This window comes from Triticum dicoccoides, chromosome 5B (genome assembly GCF_002162155.2).
Source record: "Triticum dicoccoides isolate Atlit2015 ecotype Zavitan chromosome 5B, WEW_v2.0, whole genome shotgun sequence".
NCBI lineage: Eukaryota > Viridiplantae > Streptophyta > Magnoliopsida > Poales > Poaceae > Triticum > Triticum dicoccoides.
This window is the reverse complement of record NC_041389.1, coordinates 567,991,862-568,013,766: the sequence shown is the minus strand read 5'-3', so window position 1 is coordinate 568,013,766 and position 21,905 is coordinate 567,991,862. Positions and strand designations below refer to the sequence as shown.

Sequence of the window (21,905 nt, the reverse complement as noted above, 5' to 3'; positions counted from 1 at the left end):
TTAAACCTACTGTATTCTAACTTATCTATGGTTCATACCCCCCGATACTAGCCATAGATTCATCAAAATAAGCAAACAACACACGCAAAGAATCTGTCAAAAACAGAACAGTCTGTAGTAATCTGTAACTTTCGAATACTTCTGTAACTCCAAAAAGTCTGAAATAAATTGGTGGACATGAGTAATTTGTCTATTAATCATCTGAAAAAAGAATCAACCTAAAATCACTCTCCAGTAAAAAAATGGCAGCTAATCTCGTGAGCGCTAAAGTTTCTGTTTTTTACAGCAAGATCATAAAGACTTCACCCAAGTCTTCCCAAAGGTTCTACTTGGCACAAACACTAATTAAAACATAAAACCACATCTAACTAAAGGCTAGATGAATTATTTATTACTAAACAGGAACAAAAAATAAAGAACAAAAATAAAATTGGGTTGCCTCCCAACAAGCGCTATCGTTTAACGCCCCTAGCTAGGCATTGATAATTTCGATGATGCTCATATGAAAGATAGCAATTGAAACACGAAGAGAGCATCATGTATCATGTGAAAAACACATCCTAGTCTAACATACTTCCTATGCATAGGAATCTTGTAGGCAAACAAATTATCAAGGCACGCAAAAGCTAGCATATGCAAGGAAGAACAAAGAGATGATAGCAATCTCAACATGAAAAGAGGTAATTTAGTAACATGAAAATTCTACAGCCATATTTTCCTCTCTCATAATAATTACATGTAGGATCATAAGCAAATTCAATAAAATAGCTATCACATAAAATATTTTCAACACGATCCACATGCATGCGAAGTTGACACTCTTCCAAAATAGTGGGATTAACATTAACTAAAGTCATGACCTCTCCAAGCCCAGTTTTATCAAAAATTTCATAAGATTGATCAAAATCCAAATATGTGGGATTTAAATTTGACACTCTTCCAACCCACTTTCAATAATATTGCAAACACTATTATCAATCTCATATTCATCATGGGGGTTAAATAAATTTTCAAGATCAAAAGAAGAATCACCCCAATCATGATCATTGCAACAAGTAGTAGACATAGCAAAACTAGCATCCCCAAGCTTAGGGTTTTGCATATTATTAGCACAATTGACATCAAGAGAATTTATAGTAACATCATTGCAATCATGCTTTTTATTGTAGGAACTACCAAGTATGGGTCCAATAGCAACAATATCATATTTAACATAAGGAACTATAGCAAATTCATCTTCATAAATATTGGCATCATGGCCACAAGAATAGCAAGCATCATGTTCATCAAGGGATATTTCAATCAAATCATCAGAATCATTATCTATAGATTCATGCATATCATTATTTTCTTCCAAAGCAACAGTCATTCTCTCAATAAATTCTCTGACATAGACATTATGAGCATAGTTTTCATAGCAATATTTAAGTATGTCAAAATTTTCAGATTCGTAGAGAGTAATATCATACTTTTCAATCAAAGAAGCAACTTCATAAGCACCCTTAAAAGCAACAAATTCTTCAATTTGTTCGATATCATAGTAACTATAAACACCCCTTGCATAAGAAGATAATATTTCATTTTCATTAAACTCACATAGGTAGGGAAGGTGTTTTTAGGGTTCTTAGAGCAACAAGTAAAATCATAAATTTCACAAAGATTCCAAGCATAACACATCAATCTGTTTATTTGATCCCATAAGAGTCTCCCTTTTTCAGACAAACGGTGACGCACAAAATGAGCATGCTCATCTAAAGATTTCCCATTAACTAGGCTAGTTGGGGTTTCAGCACGAGCGCATAAGGATCGAAGATGATCCAAGTAGAACACTTTAAGTGGATCCATATCAATAGATTTTTAGCAAGCAAAGATGCAAGCAAATAGAAGGCACATGGAAACACAAACAAAAAGACATATAGGAAGAAGACGAAGAAAAGGCAAATGCAAAGGTGAAGTGGGGGAGAGGAAAACGAGAGGCAAATGATAAATAATGTAATGTGAGGGATAAGAGTTTGTGATGGGTACTTGGTATGTCTTGACTTGTGCGTAGACTCCCCGACAACGGCGCCAGAAATCCTTCTTGCTACCTGTTGAGCATGCGTTGGTTTTCCCTTGAAGAGGAAAGGGTGATGCAGCAAAGTAGCGTAAGTATTTCCCTCAGTTTTTGAGAACCAAGGTATCAATCCAGTAGGAGGCTACACGCAAATCCCTCGTACCTACACAAACAAATAAGAACCTTGCAACCAATGCGATAAAGGGGTTGTCAATCCCTTCACGGCCACTTGCAAAAGTGAAATCTGATAGAGATAATAATAAGATAAATATTTTTGGTATTTTTATGATATAGATTGGAAAGTAAATATTGCAAAATAAAGTAGATTGGAAACTTATATGATGGAAATAGACCCGGGGGCCATAGGTTTCACTAGTGGCTTCTCTCAAGATAGCATAAGTATTACGATGGGTGAACAAATTACTATCGAGCAATTGATAAAAAAGTGCATAGTTATGAGAATATCTAGGCACGATCATGTATATAGGCATCACATCCGCGACAAGTAGATCGAAACGATTCTGCATCTACTACTATTACTCCACACATCAACCGCTATCCAGCATGCATCTAGAGTATTAAGTTCATAGAACAGAGTAACGCATTAGGCAAGATGACATGATGTAGAGGGATAAACTCAAGCAATATGATATAAACCACATATTTTTATCCTTGATGGCAACAATACAATATGTGCCTTGCTGCCCCTGCCGTCACTAGGAAAGGACACCGCAAGATTGAACCCAAAGCTAAGCACTTCCCCCATTGCAAGAAAGATCAATCTAGTAGGCCAAACCAAACTGATAATTCGAAGAGACTTGCAAAGATAACCAATCATACATAAAAGAATTCAGAGGAGATTCAAATATTGTTCATAGATAATCTTGATCATAAACCCACAATTCATCGGATCTCGACAAACACACCGCAAAAAGAATTACATCGAATAGATCTCCAAGAAGATCAAGGAGAACTTTGTATTGAGAATCAAAGAGAGAGAAGAAGCCATCTAGCTAATAACTATGGACCCGAAGGTCTGTGGTAAACTACTCACACTTCATCGGAGAGGCTATGGTGTTGATGTAGAAGCCCTCTGTGATCGATTCCCCCTCCGGTGGAGCACCGGAAAAGGCCCCAAGATGGGATCTCATGGGTACAGAAGGTTGAGGATGTGGAAATAGGGTTTCGTGGTGCTCCTGGATGTTTTCAGGGTATATGAGTATATATAGGCGAAGGAAGCCGGTCAGGGGAGCCACGAGGGGCCCACGACAGTGGGGGGCACGCCTACCCCCCTGGGGCGCGCCTCCCTGCCTTGTGGCCGCCTCGTTTCTTTCTTGACGTCCAATCCAGGTCTCCTGGATTGCGTTTGTTCCAAAAATAACTCTCCCGAAGGTTTCATTCCGTTTGGACTCTGTTTGATATTCCTTTTTTCGAAACACTGAAATAGGCAAAAAAATTAGCAATTTGGTTGGGCCTCCGGTTAATAGGTTAGTCCCAAAAATAATATAAAAGTGCTTAGTAAATCCCATAAACATCCAAAACAGGTAATATACTAGCATGTAACAATCAAAAATTATAGATACGTTGGAGACGTATCACACAACGACCCATCTCGAGGCTAAGGCCCGAACCTCGATCGGCATTTGTTGTTGCAGGGTCGTCGCCTTTCAAGCCGGAAGTGGTAACCAAGATGTTGGGAAGTTCGGAGAGGCCAGCAGGGCTCCGATGTTGACGCCCACCTGGTGGCATAGGCGTGCCTGCATCATACGTTGGTACGCTACCGTAGCATTCTATAGCTCAAAGACACCTCCTAAACCGAGAGTCAGTGGTGGAAGGCGTTGTGGAGCTGGTGAGGCCGCATGTACGATTTGCTGGAGTGGTGGGACGCATACATGAAGGTCGTTGTAGTGGTCGCCAGTGCACCAAAGAAGACGGTGCGGGCGAGGAAGGCCGATGGGCTAATGTAGATCCAACCCATCCCGTCCGTCATGAAGGTGAAGGAGCCAAAGGTGAGGCTTTCTCTTGGTGGGATGCCGCCGACATCGAGAGGAGATCCGATGTAGGTTTGGTCTTTGGCCGACCTAGCCCATGCTTAACACGCCAATGACGGTGCATAAACCCGTCGGTGCCCTCAGTAGGGTGGCGAACATGGCTAGAGGTACCAGATCATAGATCACATGTGAGGAAGTTACCAGATTCGGGCCTCCGGGAAGGGGTAACAGTCCTGCTTTGTGTTTCTATTCATGGTATAGTATCTCATGCGAGGGTTACAATGGGGATGAGGTATGAGACTACCGAGAGTATGGTTCTACGGATGTAGATGGTAACGAGAGCCCCTAGCCTCCACCTTATATAGATGGTGGGGCTAGGGTTTTGTAGGGGGTAGATTCAATCCATCTGTTGTCATCTTGACTTGAGGACCAAGACGATCCATGGAGATATATCTGAAGCTTCGGGCTCCCTCCTGTCGTCGGAACCTTGTGGGCATAAGGTTTGCTGATGGGCTTCCCTTTGAGAAGCCACCCCCGGTGTACTCCACTGTCACTTAGATGCGTGTATGGGTCTCTGGTCTTTCCTCCCATGGTTGGACCTTCACTGAGCCTCGTGGGCCCTGAGGCAAGCCTGCTGCCGGGCTCCCTCTAGGAAGCCACCTCCGGTGTATTACACCGTCAGCATAGTAGACGTCAAGCGCATAGGTAGTTGCGTAAGTGGCATAGGTTGAGTGATCGGGAAACCTACGTTTAGCTCCCTTTCATTTGGCACTCCATATACTTCCATGTCCAAAATGGATAGTGCTACAATAACTCCATGCACTTGGGGATTGTCACAAGGCTTCAATTTGTTGGTTGTTCGCGACAGTTCTCTCCGTCGCCCCACTCTTAGATAGTGTGATCTAAATGGTGTTGGTTTCTTCCTCAATGTTCCCCGATGATCAAGGTCGATGGAATATAACCATGTTCCTTGAGCGCAGATCTAAACACGGACTATACTTGACACACCCCTGTAATAAGAGTATCGAAATATAGTGTGCAATTATACATGTATAACTTCATAATTCTCTGGACCCTCTTAACAATAGATTACATCTACTGATATTCCCAGCTAATATGTATGCCTTGTTGATATAGTTGTTGGACCCTCAAGAGTAAGAGTTTGCGGTGAGCAGCAAAAATTTCTCTCCGAGAAGAACAAGGGTTATCAATCCGATGGAGAACCTGACTTCAGTCAATAATCAACACCTAAACACAATTAGATAGGTTTGGTCCCCAACTTAAATGGTAATGGAGATTGTCAGTCTCACTCGCCTTGCTAGTTACAAGGATTAACGAATAATCTACTAGGAATTGATGGTTGTAAGCAAGTGAATGCAACGATTTAGATTGTAAAGAATTATAACGGATTTTGATTGAGGTTATTACTCCTATAAAGGATGTTGGAGTATTGGCCTCCTTGGAGCCTTTGTGTGCGAGAGTGGCCTCAACCATTCGTTTTGCGCGAGCGCGAGGCTCTCGCAGATGGCTCCATGGCACTCTCCCATCTGTTTGATCTCCACGGATGCCCCACACCCGACGGGTTTACCTCAGAGATCCATGACGTGTGAGCCACAAGCTCACAGGGCGCCCCCTGAGCTTGTGGGCCCCTCGTAGCACCCCTTGACCTAATTCCACCTATATAAATTCAGAAATATTCCCAAACCAATAGAGAGCCACTTGAAACAGTTTTTTCGCCACCTCAAGCTTCTATTCTTCCGTGATCCCATCCGGAGGCCTTTCCGGTACTTTGCCGGAGGGAGAATTGACCGTGGAGGGCTTCTACATCATCCTTTTTGCCTTCTGATGATGCGTGAGTAGTTTATCACGGACATACGGGTCCATATCTAGTAGCTAGATGGTTTCTTCTCTCTCTTTGATCTTTAATACAATGTTCTCCTTGGTGTTCTTGGAGTTTTATCCGATGCAATCTTCTTTTGCAGTGTGTTTGTTGGGATTCGATGAATTGTGGTTTATGATCTGAATATTCATGAGAAGCAACTGAGTCTTTTCTGAACTTTATTATGCATGATTGTTATAACTTTGTATTTCTCTCTGATCTATCCGTTTAGTTTGCCCAACTAGATTGATTTATCTTCAGTGGGAGAGGTGTCTTGTAATGGGTTCAATCTTGTGGTGCTCTATATCCCAGTGACAGAAGGGGACAAAACACGTATTTGTATTGTTGCCATTAAGGGTAAAACAACATGATTTATTCATTTGGGTTTACTTTGTCTATATCATGTCATCTTTAAGGCGTTAACCTGTTTTTATGAACTTAATGCCATAGATGCATGTTGGATAGCGATCGACTGGTGGAGTAATAGTAATAGATGTAGGCAGGAGTCGGTCAACTTGTCTTGGACGTGATGCTTATATACATGATCATTCCCTTGAATATCGTCATAACTATGCGCTTTTCTATCAATTGCCCAACAACAATTTGTTCACCCACTGTATGCTATGTGTTCGAGAGAAAAGCCTCTAGTGAAAACTATGGCCCCCGGGTCTACTTTAATCGTATTATAAAAACCTAAATTCTTTTGCTGTAATTTTTTTATTTTAGTTTGTTTTGTAATTTATCTATCTACCACTACATGATTTGATCTTGCAAGTGACGAGTTCAAGGGGATTGAAAACCCTCTTGCTCGCGTTGGGTGCAAGTATTTGTTTTTGTGTGTGCATGTGCTGTTCACGAGGCTTTGCGTGATTCTCCTACTGTTTCGATGCACCTTGGTTCTCACTGAGAGAAATACTTATCTCTACTATACTGCATTCCTCTTCCTCTTTGAGGAAAAACCCAACGCATCTCACAAGTAGCAGAGACCACCACGGTCGGAGCTCAATCCGGCAGGTCCTTCGGTATGGTATCCCGGATAGGCGATTGGGCTGGATGGTAACAAGAAGCAAGGTCTTACCTAGGTTCGAGCTCTCATGGAGGAGATAATACCTTACGTTCTGCTCATGTGTACTGCGTTGGGTGTGTACAAAGTATATATGAGTACTGTGAGTTTATATTGTGTCTAACTACGAGCCCGACCCCCGACTTATATAACATACTCGGGATCCTAAGGTTACATATCCTAACCGACTACGTAGGTGGGGGTAGAGTCCTCAACGACTTCGTCTTCTTGCCTTGTAAGCGAAGTCTTCGGATGTCTTCATGTAAATCCACCATCGAATGCCCAATGTGGTCCACGATGGAAACGACCCAGTGGTCCTCAGCCTGGCCCTCCAGGCCAGGAATCGACGTGGTGAGAGATCCCTTGACCAGGACACCGTCAGGTGGTGCACACACAAAAAAGGTTTCATGGGCATGTTAGCAAACACTGTTTGCACGCATTCACGCACATATTGGGATCATATTAGTCTAGTCCATGAAAATGATTTTTTACCAAACACACAAAATAGTTAACTACCTTGTACTGTATTTTCTCTAGCTAAGGGACATTTCTCTGAGTTGAGTTTAACAACATGGAAGCACGTGTATAAAAATGAGCCTTTCAGCAAATCAACATGTGGTTAGATGGTTAGGAGGACAAGGGTATCCCCAGCCCATGAGAGTTTAAGTCTTAGACTTGATACCGGTGCTCGCATTTTCTTTATTTATTTCAGACCTTTTGGTGATGTGCATTTAGTGAGAGGAGACGTCCCTATAGACTACAAATTCGTCTTTGGTGGCTTCGTCAATCTCAAAATGATATGCCGCCTCAGTTTCTCAGAGATGCTCATGTAGAGAGGATGGACACGTATACATTCATAAGAGTAAATGTATATGCGTATGTATGAACGTTTACATCTGCGCTGCGTAAAGAAAAACCGTTTCTTTCTTCTAGAAAAAAGCCTTTCCGATGCAGAGGGGTCCGTTGGCTTTTGTCTTTTGGAACTGTTCCTGTCCAGCTGGCCTCCTGCCAGAATCAGCCGGCGGAGACACAGATGCAGAGCAGCCACCACGCGGGTGGGCCCGGGTGCTAAATCGTCACGGCTCTGGACGTACGACACTGACCGATCAAAGAGGAGTTCTGGCCCATACGATGGTTCATTTGGGCTGGAATCTCTATCCAGCGACCGAACCAGGTCCAACAATCCAGGGGGCCGGGTTCCCCTCGAGAGCAGTAAACAATTCGGGTCCGCGTCGCGGCCCGCGACACATAATACGCCTCCGCAGCCAGCTCACGCACTCCGGTCTCTACATTAGCCCTGGCGTATCCAGCGGGGCCAAACCCTCTCTCTCTCTCACTCGCTCCGCCCGGCCGCCCGACTTTGACCGCCTCCTCGTCTCCGCTCCCACGCCCGCGGGAGAGAGGCGACCGGCGGCGCGCGAGGAGGGCCTACCCATCCCACCACCCCGCCGGCGAAGATGTTCGGCCGCGCCCCCAAGAAGAGCGACAACACCAAGTACTACGAGGTGCTCGGGGTGCCCAAGAACGCCGCCCAGGACGACCTCAAGAAGGCCTACCGCAAGGCCGCCATCAAGAACCACCCCGACAAGGGTGGAGACCCCGAGAAGGTCCGATCCCCCCTTCCTCCCCTGCGATCATCGCGCATCTTAGCTGCTACTTTTCGGGTCCGTTCGGGCGCGATCTGGTGTGATCCGATCTGCTATGGCAAGGTAGAACTAGATAGATCGGGCGCGGGAAGTCCGTGCGGTGCTGGGAGTCAATTCGCGTAGGGGCATCTGTGATGTGGCCGAGCTGCGAGTTTTGCGTGGATTCGTGATGATCTGCTTCTGCTGGGGTTTGTAGCTCCCGTTGCGTCTTGGAGGATTTGCTGTGGCGATTCGCAGAAAGAAAAGAAGAGGATTGCTGTGGCTTGTCAGGGAGTGCTTGCCCTGCTTGTTGTGGTTTGATGTGAAGTGGTCATGATCGCGATCTTTGGGTGGCGGGTATTGCTTTCTGCGGAGTGCTGGCTACTGATGCGTATAGGAAAGTTTCCCTGGGCGTGATTTTGGCTAGATTCGGGGAACAGAAGTACAGTTGTTTGCATGTTTTTGCAGGGCCAGTTATTTTGCATCTGCATTGTCAAGTAAGATTTAGTAGTTTAAAAAATGCTCCTGGTTGGATGGTACTCACTTGGTGATTCATCTGGGGATAATGCATATTTCTAGACGTCTTTTCCAGTCTAGTTATAAGGTGGACAACCGTTTTGTTAGTGTCATGGGAAGACATCTGATGCTGAGTCATACATGAGAATGTCACCTCACACACCACAATTCCACCACCCCTCGACAGTGACTCTGCCCGTTGTTATTTGTTAGGAGTGCATCAATTGGGCAGCAGTGTGGGACATGCAACATTTCCATATCATGGAAGCCCATCTTTCAGCTAGCTTATCGCATGGGGTGGTTATACATTCCATTGGTCATCCACGTTGTCCCTGCTGATAATTGTGTATGGGAGTGTCAAATCCAATGCTGATGGCGGAAAATAATATGCGTCTAGTCTGTATTTCATACCAAGGATCATTCACCTTTTCTGTTTTTGGACTTTTATTATGCTTATCATATGACATCTATGTCGAACTTTTGATTTCCTACAGCACCCCCATTTCACCTCTGATGCAAATTCCCTTACTAAATGTGGGCAGTTTGTTTGGACAATGTTCGCCGGTTTATTTATTATATGAATGTTCGCCGGTTTATTTATTATATGCTTCTTGCTTATCTGTGATATATTGGGTAATCGATCTGCTTGACAACTCTAATCTCTTTATTCTGCTATACTCTGCTGAAGTGGAGTGATACAATTCTTTTTTGTGTTGCCTATGTTGTGTAATAGATATTTCTTGCTTTGCTGTAAATTTAACAAATTTTACTATTTCAACTGTTCAAGAACTCATTGAAATGTATCTAGTGAGCGCAAATATATCATTGTTGTTTTTCTGTACTATTTTAGTTCTCATGCTAAATTCATCTGCTGATTTACCATGATCTGCAGAATGAAAGGCTTATTTCAGGTGTATCTGTTGTTTAAATTTTATTTCAGTTCAAGGAGCTGGCACAAGCCTATGAGGTTTTGAGTGACCCTGAGAAGCGTGAGATATATGATCAGTATGGCGAAGATGCTCTCAAGGAAGGAATGGGTGGAGGAGGTGGTGGTGGAGTTGATCCATTTGACATATTTTCATCATTTTTCGGGCCCTCTTTTGGAGGTATTGTTTGAAGGCAACCTATTTTCCTGTTTGACCGTCAAACTCTGTTATATAGTGTATGTCTTGATGTAATAAATTGCATATGTATATTTTGTGCACAGGTGGTGGTGGTGGCAGCAGCAGGGGCAGAAGGCAAAGGAGGGGAGAGGATGTTGTCCATCCACTAAAAGCTTCTCTAGAAGATCTTTACAATGGTACCTCGAAGAAGCTCTCTCTTTCCCGCAGCGTCCTCTGCTCCAAGTGCAAGGGGTAAGTCTGGTTTGTTCCTTCCCAGTTAACCCAGTTGACCATGTGTTTTCTGCAGTGCTGCTCTTGAACATAGTTCCTTGTTTATTTCAGCAAGGGCTCCAAGTCTGGTGCTTCCATGAGGTGCCCAGGTTGCCAGGGGTCAGGCATGAAAGTGACTATTCGTCAGCTGGGGCCTTCCATGATACAGCAGATGCAGCAGGCCTGCAATGATTGCAAGGGCACCGGGGAGAGTATTAACGACAAGGACCGCTGCCCAGGCTGCAAGGGTGAGAAGGTTCTTCAGGAGAAGAAAGTTCTGGAGGTTCATGTTGAGAAGGGGATGCAACACAACCAGAAGATCACCTTCCCTGGTGAAGCTGATGAGGCGGTATGCTTGTTCAGTCTATGATATTCTTTACTCTTTATTATTATAGCTTTGCTTCGATGTCTACAAACTAACAGTGTGTTTTGTTTTCAGCCTGACACTGTTACTGGAGACATTGTATTTGTCGTCCAGCAGAAGGAACACCCAAAGTTCAAGCGAAAGGGCGATGATCTCTTCTATGAGCATACCATATCTCTCACTGAAGCTCTTTGTGGGTTCCAACTCGTCCTGACCCATCTGGACAACAGGCAGCTGCTCATTAAATCAAACCCTGGTGAAATTGTCAAGCCTGGTAAGGCCTCGTAGATCACAGCGACTAATCTGTGTACTTATGTGCAAAATTGTACTTGTTGATAACTTTGGTTTCAAATTCTGATCAGATTCATTCAAGGCAATCAGCGACGAGGGGATGCCGATGTACCAGAGGCCGTTCATGAAGGGCAAGCTCTACATTCATTTCACGGTGGAGTTCCCCGACTCGCTGGCACCGGATCAGTGCAAGGCTCTCGAGGCTGTGCTTCCACCAAAGCCTGCATCCAAGCTGACCGACATGGAGCTCGACGAATGCGAGGAGACGACGATGCATGATGTCAACATGGAGGAGGAGATGCGTCGGAAAGCCCATGCTGCTGCTCAGGAGGCGTACGATGAGGACGACGAGATGCCCGGAGGCGGTGCCCAAAGAGTGCAGTGCGCACAACAGTAAGCTAGGTTGGGCAGCAAGCATTTTTGGGACCCAAGAACAAGATGCCTGCCCGCTCTCTTCTGGTGCTTTGGTGGTGTTATCGATGAAGCTGATTTTTGCCCGTATGGCGCCGGGACTGTATCCATCCATGTCTTTTGAAAATTGCTACGTGGCTACTTCTGATGTAGTGTGACACTCGTATAAAAGCAAAATCTGTCCGTGAAAACTAACGCACGCTCTTTGTCTGTCTCTCTGAATACGTTGTCTAAGCAGGACCGTGGACAGTTTTGCAGAGCATGTTTGTGGCTTTTAATCAGGTTTTCTGGCTGGCATCGTAATCATTATCATCATCATGCACATTATTATGCACTTGCATTATTGTCGATCTAAGTACAATTCCATTACTGGAGTAACATACTAGAAGAAAATAGTAGCAGTTGAAAGGAGGAGTTTATTACTGCAGAGATTGCAGGGCGAGAAGGTGTGTGGTTAGGCCTGCTGGACCTGGACGTAGAGCTTGACGCCGAGGGAGCAGTAGTTGGCGATGGTGCAGACGTAGTAATTGGCGTCGGCGAAGAGGAGGTGGAACACGGCGGGGCTGCTCTTGAGGGTGTCTGAGTAGGGGTCCTCCCACGAGCAGCGATTGTACTCCCACTGCCCCACCTGCACCACGTCGTACATCCCCGCGTCGAACCTGAACACCGCACGCACGCACGCACGCATTCTCGTCGTGAGAGATCAAACACGAACAGCACTCGCACTCGAGAGGGACGGTGGCGGCGGCGGGCTCACCGAGGTTGTCGCCGGCGAAGATGGTCCTGTTGCCCGCCCAGTTGCTGTAGTGGTCGCTGCTCGTGGGGATGGTCCAGAGCGAGCCCCCGACGACGTGGTCCGTCGCCGTCACCGCGCACCGCGGCGCCGGCACCGCGAGGAGGACGCAGCCGGCCAGCAGCGCCGCGACCAGGGACCGGATCGCCACCGCCATCGCCATCGCCAACGGTGATCCGCCGGAGGGACACGGAACGGGAGACGAGTCGTGAAGGAACGAGCAACCGCTCTCTCCCCTCTGCAACTGCAACAGCGGGCGTTATGCTCTCGCCCTCCAGCGAGCCGAGGGGAAAAAAACATAACGAAACGCAATTCATGGGCCTTAGAAGCGGACCGAAAGAGGCCCACCCATGCGGGGGCGCCTGGCGCCGCGGCCCAGCAAGCAGCCAGGCCCGCCCCCTCGTATATACAAGCGCCACCACGCTGCCTCCCCATCATCCCTTGCCCTTCCGCCCGCCTGCCCGCGCCGCCGCCGCCTCCTTCCGCAGGAGCTCCCTCCCCGCGGGCGCGATGGTACGTCCGATCTCCCCGCCCCCTCTTCCTCCATGGCTGCTGCTTCGGTCCGCGCGCGCGTTGCTGCCCGTGGCGTCTGGCTTCCGTGCGCCTCTGCCGCAGTGGTCGCCGCCTAGGTTTTCGATTTGCCTTCATAGCTTGTGTGACTCGGGGCTTAAGGGTTTAGCACTTCCTAGTCAGATCTGCGGTGTGCTTGCTCCGTGTCAGATCTGGATTTCTGCCGCTTCATGAGATTCTGTTGCTCGCGAATCATGCTTCAGTAGTATTATTGCCTGCTCTAATTGCCTTACAACTGCTGTGAAAACAAGTTCCCATTTCGTAGAGTGCGGGTTTCGTTTCTGCGCGCGAGAGTATACTCGGTTGTATTTAGGAAATACTTGTGATTACTCCAAGTTGGCAGATTCAATGTTTCTCCTCATCAAATACAACTATGAACCACTTTGGTATCTTATCTTACAAATGTTTTGTTTGTGCCGCCTGATTGATTACTAGTGTTTCCTGGGTAGCACTCATATGCTTCTCTTTGATATGTCTTGTAGGTGTACATCAAGAACCAGAAGACAAGGGCGTACTCCAAGCGTTTCCAAGTCAAGTTCAAGAGAAGGCGCCGTATGTCTAACACCTGCCTCTCCATGAATCTGCTACTTCTGTAATTTCACAGTGATTCTGATTGCCTGATTTTCCCTTCTCCCTTGTTTCCTCAGAGGGGAAGACCGACTACAGGGCCAGGCTGAGGCTCACGAACCAGGACAAGAACAAATACAATACCCCCAAGTACCGTTTTGTTGTGCGATTTGTATCCTTCAAAGTTTCTTCGTTATGATTTGTGCACTTGTCAATCTTCTATATTCTGCTTATTGTTACCATGGAGGCATGTTGTATCTCTTAACAATACTACTTTAGACCAACAAGGATGTCACTGCACAAATTGTCTATGCTACCATTGCTGGTGATATCGTGATGGCCGCTGCCTACTCCCATGAGTTGCCTCGCTACGGTCTTGAAGTTGGCCTCACCAACTATGCTGCAGGTTGATTTTAGCTACTGAATGAATGTGCAGATGCATGCTGTGATCTTATGCATGCCTCTTTTCAAATCTAATTTTCTGAATGCATGATGTAGCCTACTGCACTGGTCTGCTTTTGGCTCGTCGTGTGCTCAAGAACCGTGATCTTGATGAGGAGTATGAAGGCAATGTTGAGGTATAATTTGGCTTTGATATTATTTTTAGTCTAATATCCTGATTTGCTGCTTCTGATGGACACAACTAATATATGTCTGTGCTCAGGCCACAGGTGAGGACTTCTCTGTTGAGCCTTCTGATGAGAGGAGGCCTTTCCGTGCGCTCTTGGATGTTGGTCTTATTAGGACCACCACTGGGAACCGCGTGTTTGGTGCCCTTAAGGTATGCGATGATATTAGCGTACAGTTTTTTAAGTGCAGATGGACACTCAATGTCACAAGCCTTTGGCATGAAACTATCGGCAAATCATGATTGGTTGTTCCTCTTTAGATAGACTTGGGAGTTTAATTGCATGATTGCCCTGTAACTTGTTTATAGCTGCTCTGCTTTATTTTGTCAAGTTTCTAAAGCAACTATTTATGCTATTTGGCCTAGTGAAAAGGCATTGTTATTGCTTTTTGTTTTCATTTTTTATTTGCATCAAGTGATAGTTGCTCCCTATTTGGCTGAACTTCAGAACTTACTTGTTTTTGAATGCATCGGTTTTATCCCTTAGAGCTTTTTTGCCGCTGGTGTAATTATTTTTGGTCCTGCAGGGAGCTTTGGATGGTGGTCTTGACATTCCCCACAGTGACAAGAGATTTGCTGGTTTTAAGAAGGACGAGAAGTCGCTGGATGCTGAGATTCACCGCAAGTACATCTTTGGAGGGCATGTTGCTGACTACATGAGGGTGAGTTGGAAGCCATTGCTCTCTTGATTTTGTATTACTCTTGTTCATGCTCTTGTACCTAGGGCAATGAAATGACCCTAGTTCCTCTTTCATTTCTTACTGAACTTTTGCCTTTCTCTTATTCCAGTCACTAGCAGATGAGGAACCAGAGAAGTTCCAAACTCACTTCAGTGAGTACATCAAGAGGGGAATCTCAGCTGATGACATGGAAGCAGTTTACAAGAAGGTTCATGCTGCCATCCGTGCTGATCCCACCATGGCCAAATCAACCAAGGCGCCTCCCAAGACTCACAAGAGGTATAGTCGGCAAGCTCTTCATCATACTGTCTTGAGTTCATTTACTCTTGACTGCTGTTTCTTTTCCACCTTGTTGTGAGCTGCGTTGTGAACTTTGTCTTTGCATGCAGGTACAACCCCAAGAAGCTGACTTATGAGCAGAGGAAGGCCAGCCTCGTCGAAAGGCTCAACGCCCTCAACAACTCTGCCGGTGCCGCCGATGATGACGAGGACGACGACGAGTGAAATGCGCTTTTGTTAGTGTCTGGCACCCTGCACAACGGACCTGTTCCTTTGAGTTTTGGTTATTATCTTGCTGGAGTTATAGATTGTGTTATCTGGATTATGTGCCGTGCTGGCATTTGGATATTGATCTTGATCCGTTCGTCTGGCACCCTTGTGTTGTTTTTGTGGCTGTGTCGTGCTGGTTGGCCTTGGGTCATGGCCTAAAACTCGTCATTTCATCGAATTTGTAACCAATGTAGGAATAGATTTTACTGATGGTGCGGTCTTAAATCACTAGACAGGAAAATCTAATGCAAACTTGTGATGTTTTAGAATGACAATATAGTTATTTGTGATGTTTTAAAATGGATACTGATGCCAACGTTTGTAGGCCCGAACTTTTAACCTTTATTACCTTAAAAATAGTATAATATTCCAACTTTTACCAACCACGGTGGGAAATCAAAAGAAAAACGACACACGCACAAGTCTCTTAACGCAACAGAGTTGTTCACTGGAAGAAGGAACATATTATTCTTGGGAATGGCCAGCTCGTACAGAAAGCAGAGCACTAGCTGAGTGAGGGGAGACACGGAAAAGAAGGCCGTCGACATGCCCCGTGGGCAAAGCAACAAGCTTTATGTTGTGATTAATTAGCAAATGTAATTAGGGAAAAAATCTCCACTTTCTTGCATACGCAACAGACGCCTCTCGCGTCTCTCTCCGGAACCGACGCATTCTTTCCCATCGCGACTCTCCGGATAGTATAAATTGTAATCTGCAACTCCCGATCAATACAAGTTTTCCCATTCGCTTCAAAATCCGTTATCACACACGCTAGAACAGCCAGCGAGAGCAAGAAAAACAACAGAGAAAGAGAGAAGGGAGGGAGCACTCGCCGCCGGTGAGATGCCTGGTCTCGTCTCCTTCCTCCGCCTGATCTGCGAGGACGATCGCCGCTACCGCCTCGTTGCCCTTCGCCACCATGGAGTTGGTGGCCTCTGCCATTTTCGTCGTCGGATGCAAGCCATCTGTCGGTTCGGCCACAGCGCCGCTTGCTACTTCTTAAGCTTGCGTTGTCTTTTTTCATGAAGAGAAAAGTATGATGCAACAAAGTAGAGATAAGTATTTCCCTCAGTTAAAGAACCAATGTATCAATCTAGTAGTAGGTACAAGCAAATCCTCAGTCTATGCACATGCACAAACAATCAAACACTTGCACCCAATGCGATAAAGAGGTTGTCAACCCCCTCACGGTCAATTGCAAAGGTGAGATCTGATAGAGATAGATGGAACTAAAAGGTAACCAAATATTTTTGTGTTTTTTGGTTTATAGATCTAGAAATAAAAGATTGCAAAATAGTAGATCGGAAACAAATATGATGGAAAATAGACCTGGGGGGCATAGGTTTCACTAGAGACTTCTCTCATGAAGGCAAATAATACGGTGGGTGAACAAATTACTGTCGAGCAATTGATAAAAAATCGCAAAGTTATAACGACATCCAAGGCAATGATTATGTATATAGGCGTCACGTCTGTGTCAAGTAGACCGACTCCTGCCTACATATACTACTATTACTCCACACATCGACCGCAATCCAGCAATGCATCTAGAGTATTAAGTTCATAAAGAACGGAGTAACGCCTTAAGTAAGATGAGATGATGTAGAGGAATTAACTCAAGCAATATGATGAAAACCCCATATTTTTATCCTCGATGACAACAATTCAATACGTGTCTCGTTACCCCTACTTTGTCACTGGGTGAAATCACGCAAGATTGAACCCAAAGCTAAGCACCTCTCCCATTACAAGAAAAACCAATCTAGTTGGCCAAACCAAACCATGCATATAAGAATTCAAAGAAGATTCAAATAATATTCATAGATAAGTTAATCATAAATCCACAATTCATCGGATCTCGACAAACACACCGCAAAAGAAGATTACATCGAATAGATCTCCAAGAACATCGAGGAGGACATGGTATTGAGAATCAAAGAGAGAGAAGAAGCCATCTAGCTACTAGCTATAGACCCGTGGTTCTGAGGTAAACTACTCATGCTTCATCGGAAGGGCAATAGGGTTGATGTAGATGCCCTCCATAATCGAACCCCCCTCCGGCAAAGTATCGGAAAAGGCCTCCAGATGGAATCTAATGAGTTCAAAGACCTGCGGCAGTGGAAAAGTATTTTCATGGCTCTCTTTGAGGGTTTTGGAATATATGTGAATATATAGGATGAAGAGGTAGGTTAGGGGACTCCCGAGGGGGCCACAAGGCAGGGGAGCGCCCCCCCACTAGGGCGCGCCCTCCACCCTTGCCTCCGCCTCGTATGTCTTCTGGCTTGGACTCCAAGTCCTCTGGGTGTCTTCTGGTCCAAGAAAAATCATCGTAAAGTTTTATTCCATTTGGACTCCGTTTGATATTTCTTTTCTGCGAAACTCAAAAAAATGAAAAAAAAATAGAAACTGGCATTAGGCTCTCGGTTAATAAGTTAGTCCCAAAAATAATATAAATAGCATAATAATGCATATAAAACATCCAAAACAGATAATGTAATAGCATGGAACAATCAAAATTTATAGATACATTGGAGATGTATCAAGGATCCCCAAGCTTAATTCCCGCTCGTCCTCGAGTAGGTAAATGATAAAAACAATTTTTTTGATGTGGAATGCTACCTAACATATTTATCAATGCAATCTCTTTTATTTGGCATGAATATTCAGATCCGTATGATTCAAAACAACAGTTCATTGACACAAAAACAGCAATACTTCAAGCATACTAGAAAGCAAATCATTAAGCTTCAAAAATAACATGGCTAAAGAAAGTTATCCTTACAAAATCATATAGTCTTGTTATGCTCCCTCTTCTCAGCACAAAGTATAAATCATGACCACCCCGGTGTCAGCCAAGCAATTATTTCATACTTTTTAACGCGCTTTAGCCTTTTCAACTCTTCACGCAATACATGAGCGTGATCCATGGACATAGCATTATGGGTGGAATAGAAGGTAGTAGTAGACAAAATAAGGGAGAAAGTGTCACGCCCAATATGCGACCCTATCCAAAAGGAACTCGAAGGTCCCACCAAGGATAGACCCGCATATTGAAACACTTTTGCAAGGTGGATATCATTACATCAACATTACATAATAGATGGGGATACATACAAGGGGCATGCAATGCCACACGAATACAACATCACAATACATCAGAGCACCATCCGACTACGGATGAAACACAAACAAAAACTCAAACGACATCCACCCTGCTAGCCCAGGCTGCTGACCTGGAACCTATCCCCTGATCGAAGAAGAAGCAGAAGCAGAACTCCAAAACAAGCAAACATCGCTCTCGCGTCATGATCATCGCAAAACCTGTACCTGCAACTGTTGTTGTAGTAATCTGTGAGCCACGAGGACTCAGCAATCCCATTACCATGGGTATCAAGACTAGCAAAGCTTAATAGGTAAGGAAGGGGGTAAAGTGGTGAGGTTGCAGCAGCGACTAAGCATAGTATGGTGGCTAGCATACGCAAATAAGAGCGAGAAGAGAAACAAAGGAACGGTCGTGAAGCTAGCAATGATCAAGAGGTGATCCTGAACACCTACTTACGTCAAACATAACCCAGAAACCGTGTTCACTTCCCGGACTCCGCCGAAAAGAGACCATCACGGCTACACACACGGTTGATGCGTTTTAAAACGGATCTGGTGTCAAGTTATCTACAACCGGACATTAACAAATTCCCATCTGCCCATAACCGCGGGCACGACTTTCGAAAGTTTATACCCTGCAGGGGTGTCCCAACTTAGCCCATGATAAGCTCTCGCGATCAATGAAGGATATACCTTCTCCCAGGAAGACCCGATCAGTCTCGGAATCCCGGTTTACAAGACATTTCGACAATGGTAAAACAAGACCAGCAAGACCGCCCGATGCGCTGACAATCCCGATAGGAGCTGCACATATATCGTTCTCAGGGCAACACCAGATAAGCTAAGCGTACAGGTATCGACGTAACCCAAGTTGCCAAAGGATGGTCCCGCACGGTGCTCTAGTTTGGACCAACACTTAGACAAGCATTGGCCCGGGGGGCTATAATAAAGATGACCCTTGGGTTAATTACTCCCAAGGGAAATGTAGGTGGTGGTGAGGCAAATGGTAAAACCAAGGTTGGGCCTTGCTGGAGGAGTTTTATTCAAAGCGAACTATCAAGGGGGTCCCATAAATCACCCGACCGCGTAAGGAACGCAAAATCCGGGAACATAACACCGGTATGACGGAAACTAGGGCGGCAAGAGTGGAACAAAACACCAGGCATAAGGCCGAGTCTTCCACCCTTTACCAAATATATAGATGCATTAATTAAATAAGAGATATTGTGATATCCCAACATAATCCTGTCCACCATGGAGCAATCTTCAACTTCACCTGCAACTAACAATGCTATAAGAGGGGCTGAGCAAAGCGGTAACATAGCCAATTAATGGTTTGCTAGGAGGGGTGTCAAAGGTTAGAGGTTCATGGCAATTTGGGAGGCTTGATGAGCAAAAGATAGGTGACACAGCATAGCGATAGAACGAAGCAACTAGCATAGCAATGATAGTAGTGAGATCCAGGGTAGCGGTCATCTTGCCTGAAATCCCGCAAGGAAGAAGAACGAGTCCATGAAGAAGATGAAGCCACGAAGACAAACCAAGCGTAGACGAACGAATCCTCACGATCGCAACGAAACAGGAACTATCGAGAAGAAGCACACAACATAGTAAACACACCACACATGAACAAGGCATGATGCTCAACAAGCATGATGCATGACAAAGCTATATGAAGCTACTCATGGCAAGAGATGATGCAAACAAGAGCAACTCATCAAAGCAAGTTTAGATGAGGCCGGGAACAACATATAACAATTCCGGTAAGTCCTCATATGCAAATTTCGAAGTTGGTCCAGATCTGAATAAACCTTATGTTCAAGTTGTTAAACAACAAGTTAAGATGCACCAAGATGATCTACATGGGATTCTAGTCAAGTTACATATAAAGTTCATTAGATTCGGAGCTACGACCTAGAAGATATGAGCAAAACAAGTTAACCATGGCATTGATGCAAAATGCATCCAAACATCAAGCAAACACACCAAAACAAGGATGCAACATGATAATATGAAGCTACATGCAAAAACAAGCAAGTTTCATATAGAGCACACTCAAAACGGAGCAACGGTTCAACACATACACTCTATACAAGATATGACAACAATCTGTCCATAACAGCAACTAGGCATATTGCAAGCATCAAAACAATATGCTACAACACCTCAATATGAAAACAAAAGGCATGATCATGATGTACAGGTAAAGCATAACAAAACATGAACACTGAGCTATCTCCAGAAATCAGTAGAACATGCTCAAATACACATGACAAGATTGCAAATAATAACAGTTTCAGACTTATTAGGAAATAACATCAGGTTGCAATGTTTAGAGCTATCAAACAACATGTTACAGGAACTTATCATGGCAAACAAAGGAATGGCATGAATCTACTAATTGCATAGAACAAAAGTCCTTTACTGACCATGAGCCAAAAGGGCACAGAAAATATGATGGCACCCATGTAAACATGGCAAATTATATGACAGATTCAAACATGGCAGGAACAACAATAAGTAGGCATGTTGGTGAGCTTGAACCACTCACTACAGAGCAATACATGGCATGGCAAGGCAACCAGCAGCAAGAAGACATGTTTATGAAGCTAAGCATGGCAAGAGCAAGTTCGTAGGGTGCATGGATAACTAACAACAATCATGGAAACATTGAACTTCAAGTTAACAGGCTGACAGCAACATCATTTAGCAACTTTGGAGCAAGATATGAACAATCTACAGCAAGCCATAAATGCAACCAGGGGCATGGATGGATAGCTCATAACCATATGTACAAAACATCCTTATTTAAGTATCTCAAAATAAGCATGGATCTCTCTGTAGCATCAAGTTTACATGGCATAAAAATAACAGCAGAACAGGGACTGAAATCAGCAACATCACGAGGCCTAGTTTACATGCTTGTGCTAGTCACCAAATTGATCACAAAAATACATGGCATACACCCCTGTAAAGATGGCATGGCATAGATCAAAACATATGTAGGGCTCAAGTTCATAAGATGCACACATCAACCATGGCAAAAATGAGAAATGAGCAAGTTATAACAGTTTCAGCAGATTAACAGCAACATGCACTCTTGCAATGATGATTCAGGCATCAAGATGAGCTCAAATGAACATGATGCAATGGAATGAAATGAAGTACTCGTTGAGATGAACAATTTGACATATTACACGCACGAAACGGAGCAGTATGCAGCAAGTCATGATGCGTTGAATATGGCATGAAAATATGCAGATCCGGGGACAGGAATTTCGGGGTCAACCTCTAGCTTGCACGGATATCGAGGCGGTGGCAGATCTGGCCGGAGCTTCGCCGGAGATGGAGAGGAAGGGCCCGGGGCGACCTCCTCCGGCCGGATCTCGCCGGATCCAGCGCGGGGCGGCGCGGGAACGGCGGTGGAGAGGCTCGGGAGGCGCGGCGGAG

General features: G+C 44.8%; 3 protein-coding genes across 3 annotated transcripts; 2 read left to right on the top strand and 1 right to left on the bottom strand.

Moving 5' to 3' along the window:
* Nucleotides 1-8,300: 8,300 nt before the first annotated feature.
* On the top strand, nucleotides 8,301-11,780 carry LOC119311675 (dnaJ protein homolog 2-like). The gene is made up of 6 exons (XM_037587347.1): nucleotides 8,301-8,593; nucleotides 10,068-10,233; nucleotides 10,335-10,482; nucleotides 10,573-10,849; nucleotides 10,940-11,138; nucleotides 11,227-11,780. Exons 1-6 carry the CDS (start codon nucleotides 8,444-8,446, stop codon nucleotides 11,550-11,552), a joined length of 1,266 nt encoding a protein of 421 aa, XP_037443244.1. The 5' UTR covers nucleotides 8,301-8,443; the 3' UTR covers nucleotides 11,553-11,780.
* Nucleotides 11,781-11,815: 35 nt separating this feature from the next.
* Nucleotides 11,816-12,575, bottom strand: LOC119311676 (umecyanin-like). Its single transcript, XM_037587348.1, has 2 exons — nucleotides 12,326-12,575; nucleotides 11,816-12,234 (listed from the first exon to the last, which is right to left on the bottom strand). The coding sequence occupies exons 1-2, from the start codon at nucleotides 12,520-12,522 to the stop codon at nucleotides 12,021-12,023; spliced, it is 411 nt and encodes a 136-aa protein (XP_037443245.1). The 5' UTR covers nucleotides 12,523-12,575; the 3' UTR covers nucleotides 11,816-12,020.
* Nucleotides 12,576-12,702: 127 nt separating this feature from the next.
* LOC119311674 (60S ribosomal protein L5-1-like) lies at nucleotides 12,703-15,561 on the top strand. The gene is made up of 9 exons (XM_037587346.1): nucleotides 12,703-12,872; nucleotides 13,412-13,481; nucleotides 13,577-13,668; nucleotides 13,776-13,902; nucleotides 13,995-14,074; nucleotides 14,161-14,277; nucleotides 14,652-14,786; nucleotides 14,914-15,083; nucleotides 15,194-15,561. Exons 1-9 carry the CDS (start codon nucleotides 12,870-12,872, stop codon nucleotides 15,306-15,308), a joined length of 909 nt encoding a protein of 302 aa, XP_037443243.1. The 5' UTR covers nucleotides 12,703-12,869; the 3' UTR covers nucleotides 15,309-15,561.
* Nucleotides 15,562-21,905: the final 6,344 nt, after the last annotated feature.

Coding starts and splice junctions, on each gene's coding strand:
- LOC119311675 (XM_037587347.1), top strand. CDS start 8,444: ATGTTCGGCCGCGCCCCCAAGAAGAGCGACAACACCAAGTACTACGAG. Junction 8,594..10,067: donor AGGGTGGAGACCCCGAGAAG/GTCCGATCCCCC, acceptor ATTTTATTTCAG/TTCAAGGAGCTGGCACAAGC. Junction 10,850..10,939: donor CTGGTGAAGCTGATGAGGCG/GTATGCTTGTTC, acceptor TTTTGTTTTCAG/CCTGACACTGTTACTGGAGA.
- LOC119311676 (XM_037587348.1), bottom strand. CDS start 12,522: ATGGCGATGGCGGTGGCGATCCGGTCCCTGGTCGCGGCGCTGCTGGCC. Junction 12,235..12,325: donor ATCTTCGCCGGCGACAACCT/CGGTGAGCCCGC, acceptor GTGCGTGCGTGC/GGTGTTCAGGTTCGACGCGG.
- LOC119311674 (XM_037587346.1), top strand. Junction 13,669..13,775: donor ACCGTTTTGTTGTGCGATTT/GTATCCTTCAAA, acceptor ATACTACTTTAG/ACCAACAAGGATGTCACTGC. Junction 14,278..14,651: donor GCGTGTTTGGTGCCCTTAAG/GTATGCGATGAT, acceptor TTGGTCCTGCAG/GGAGCTTTGGATGGTGGTCT.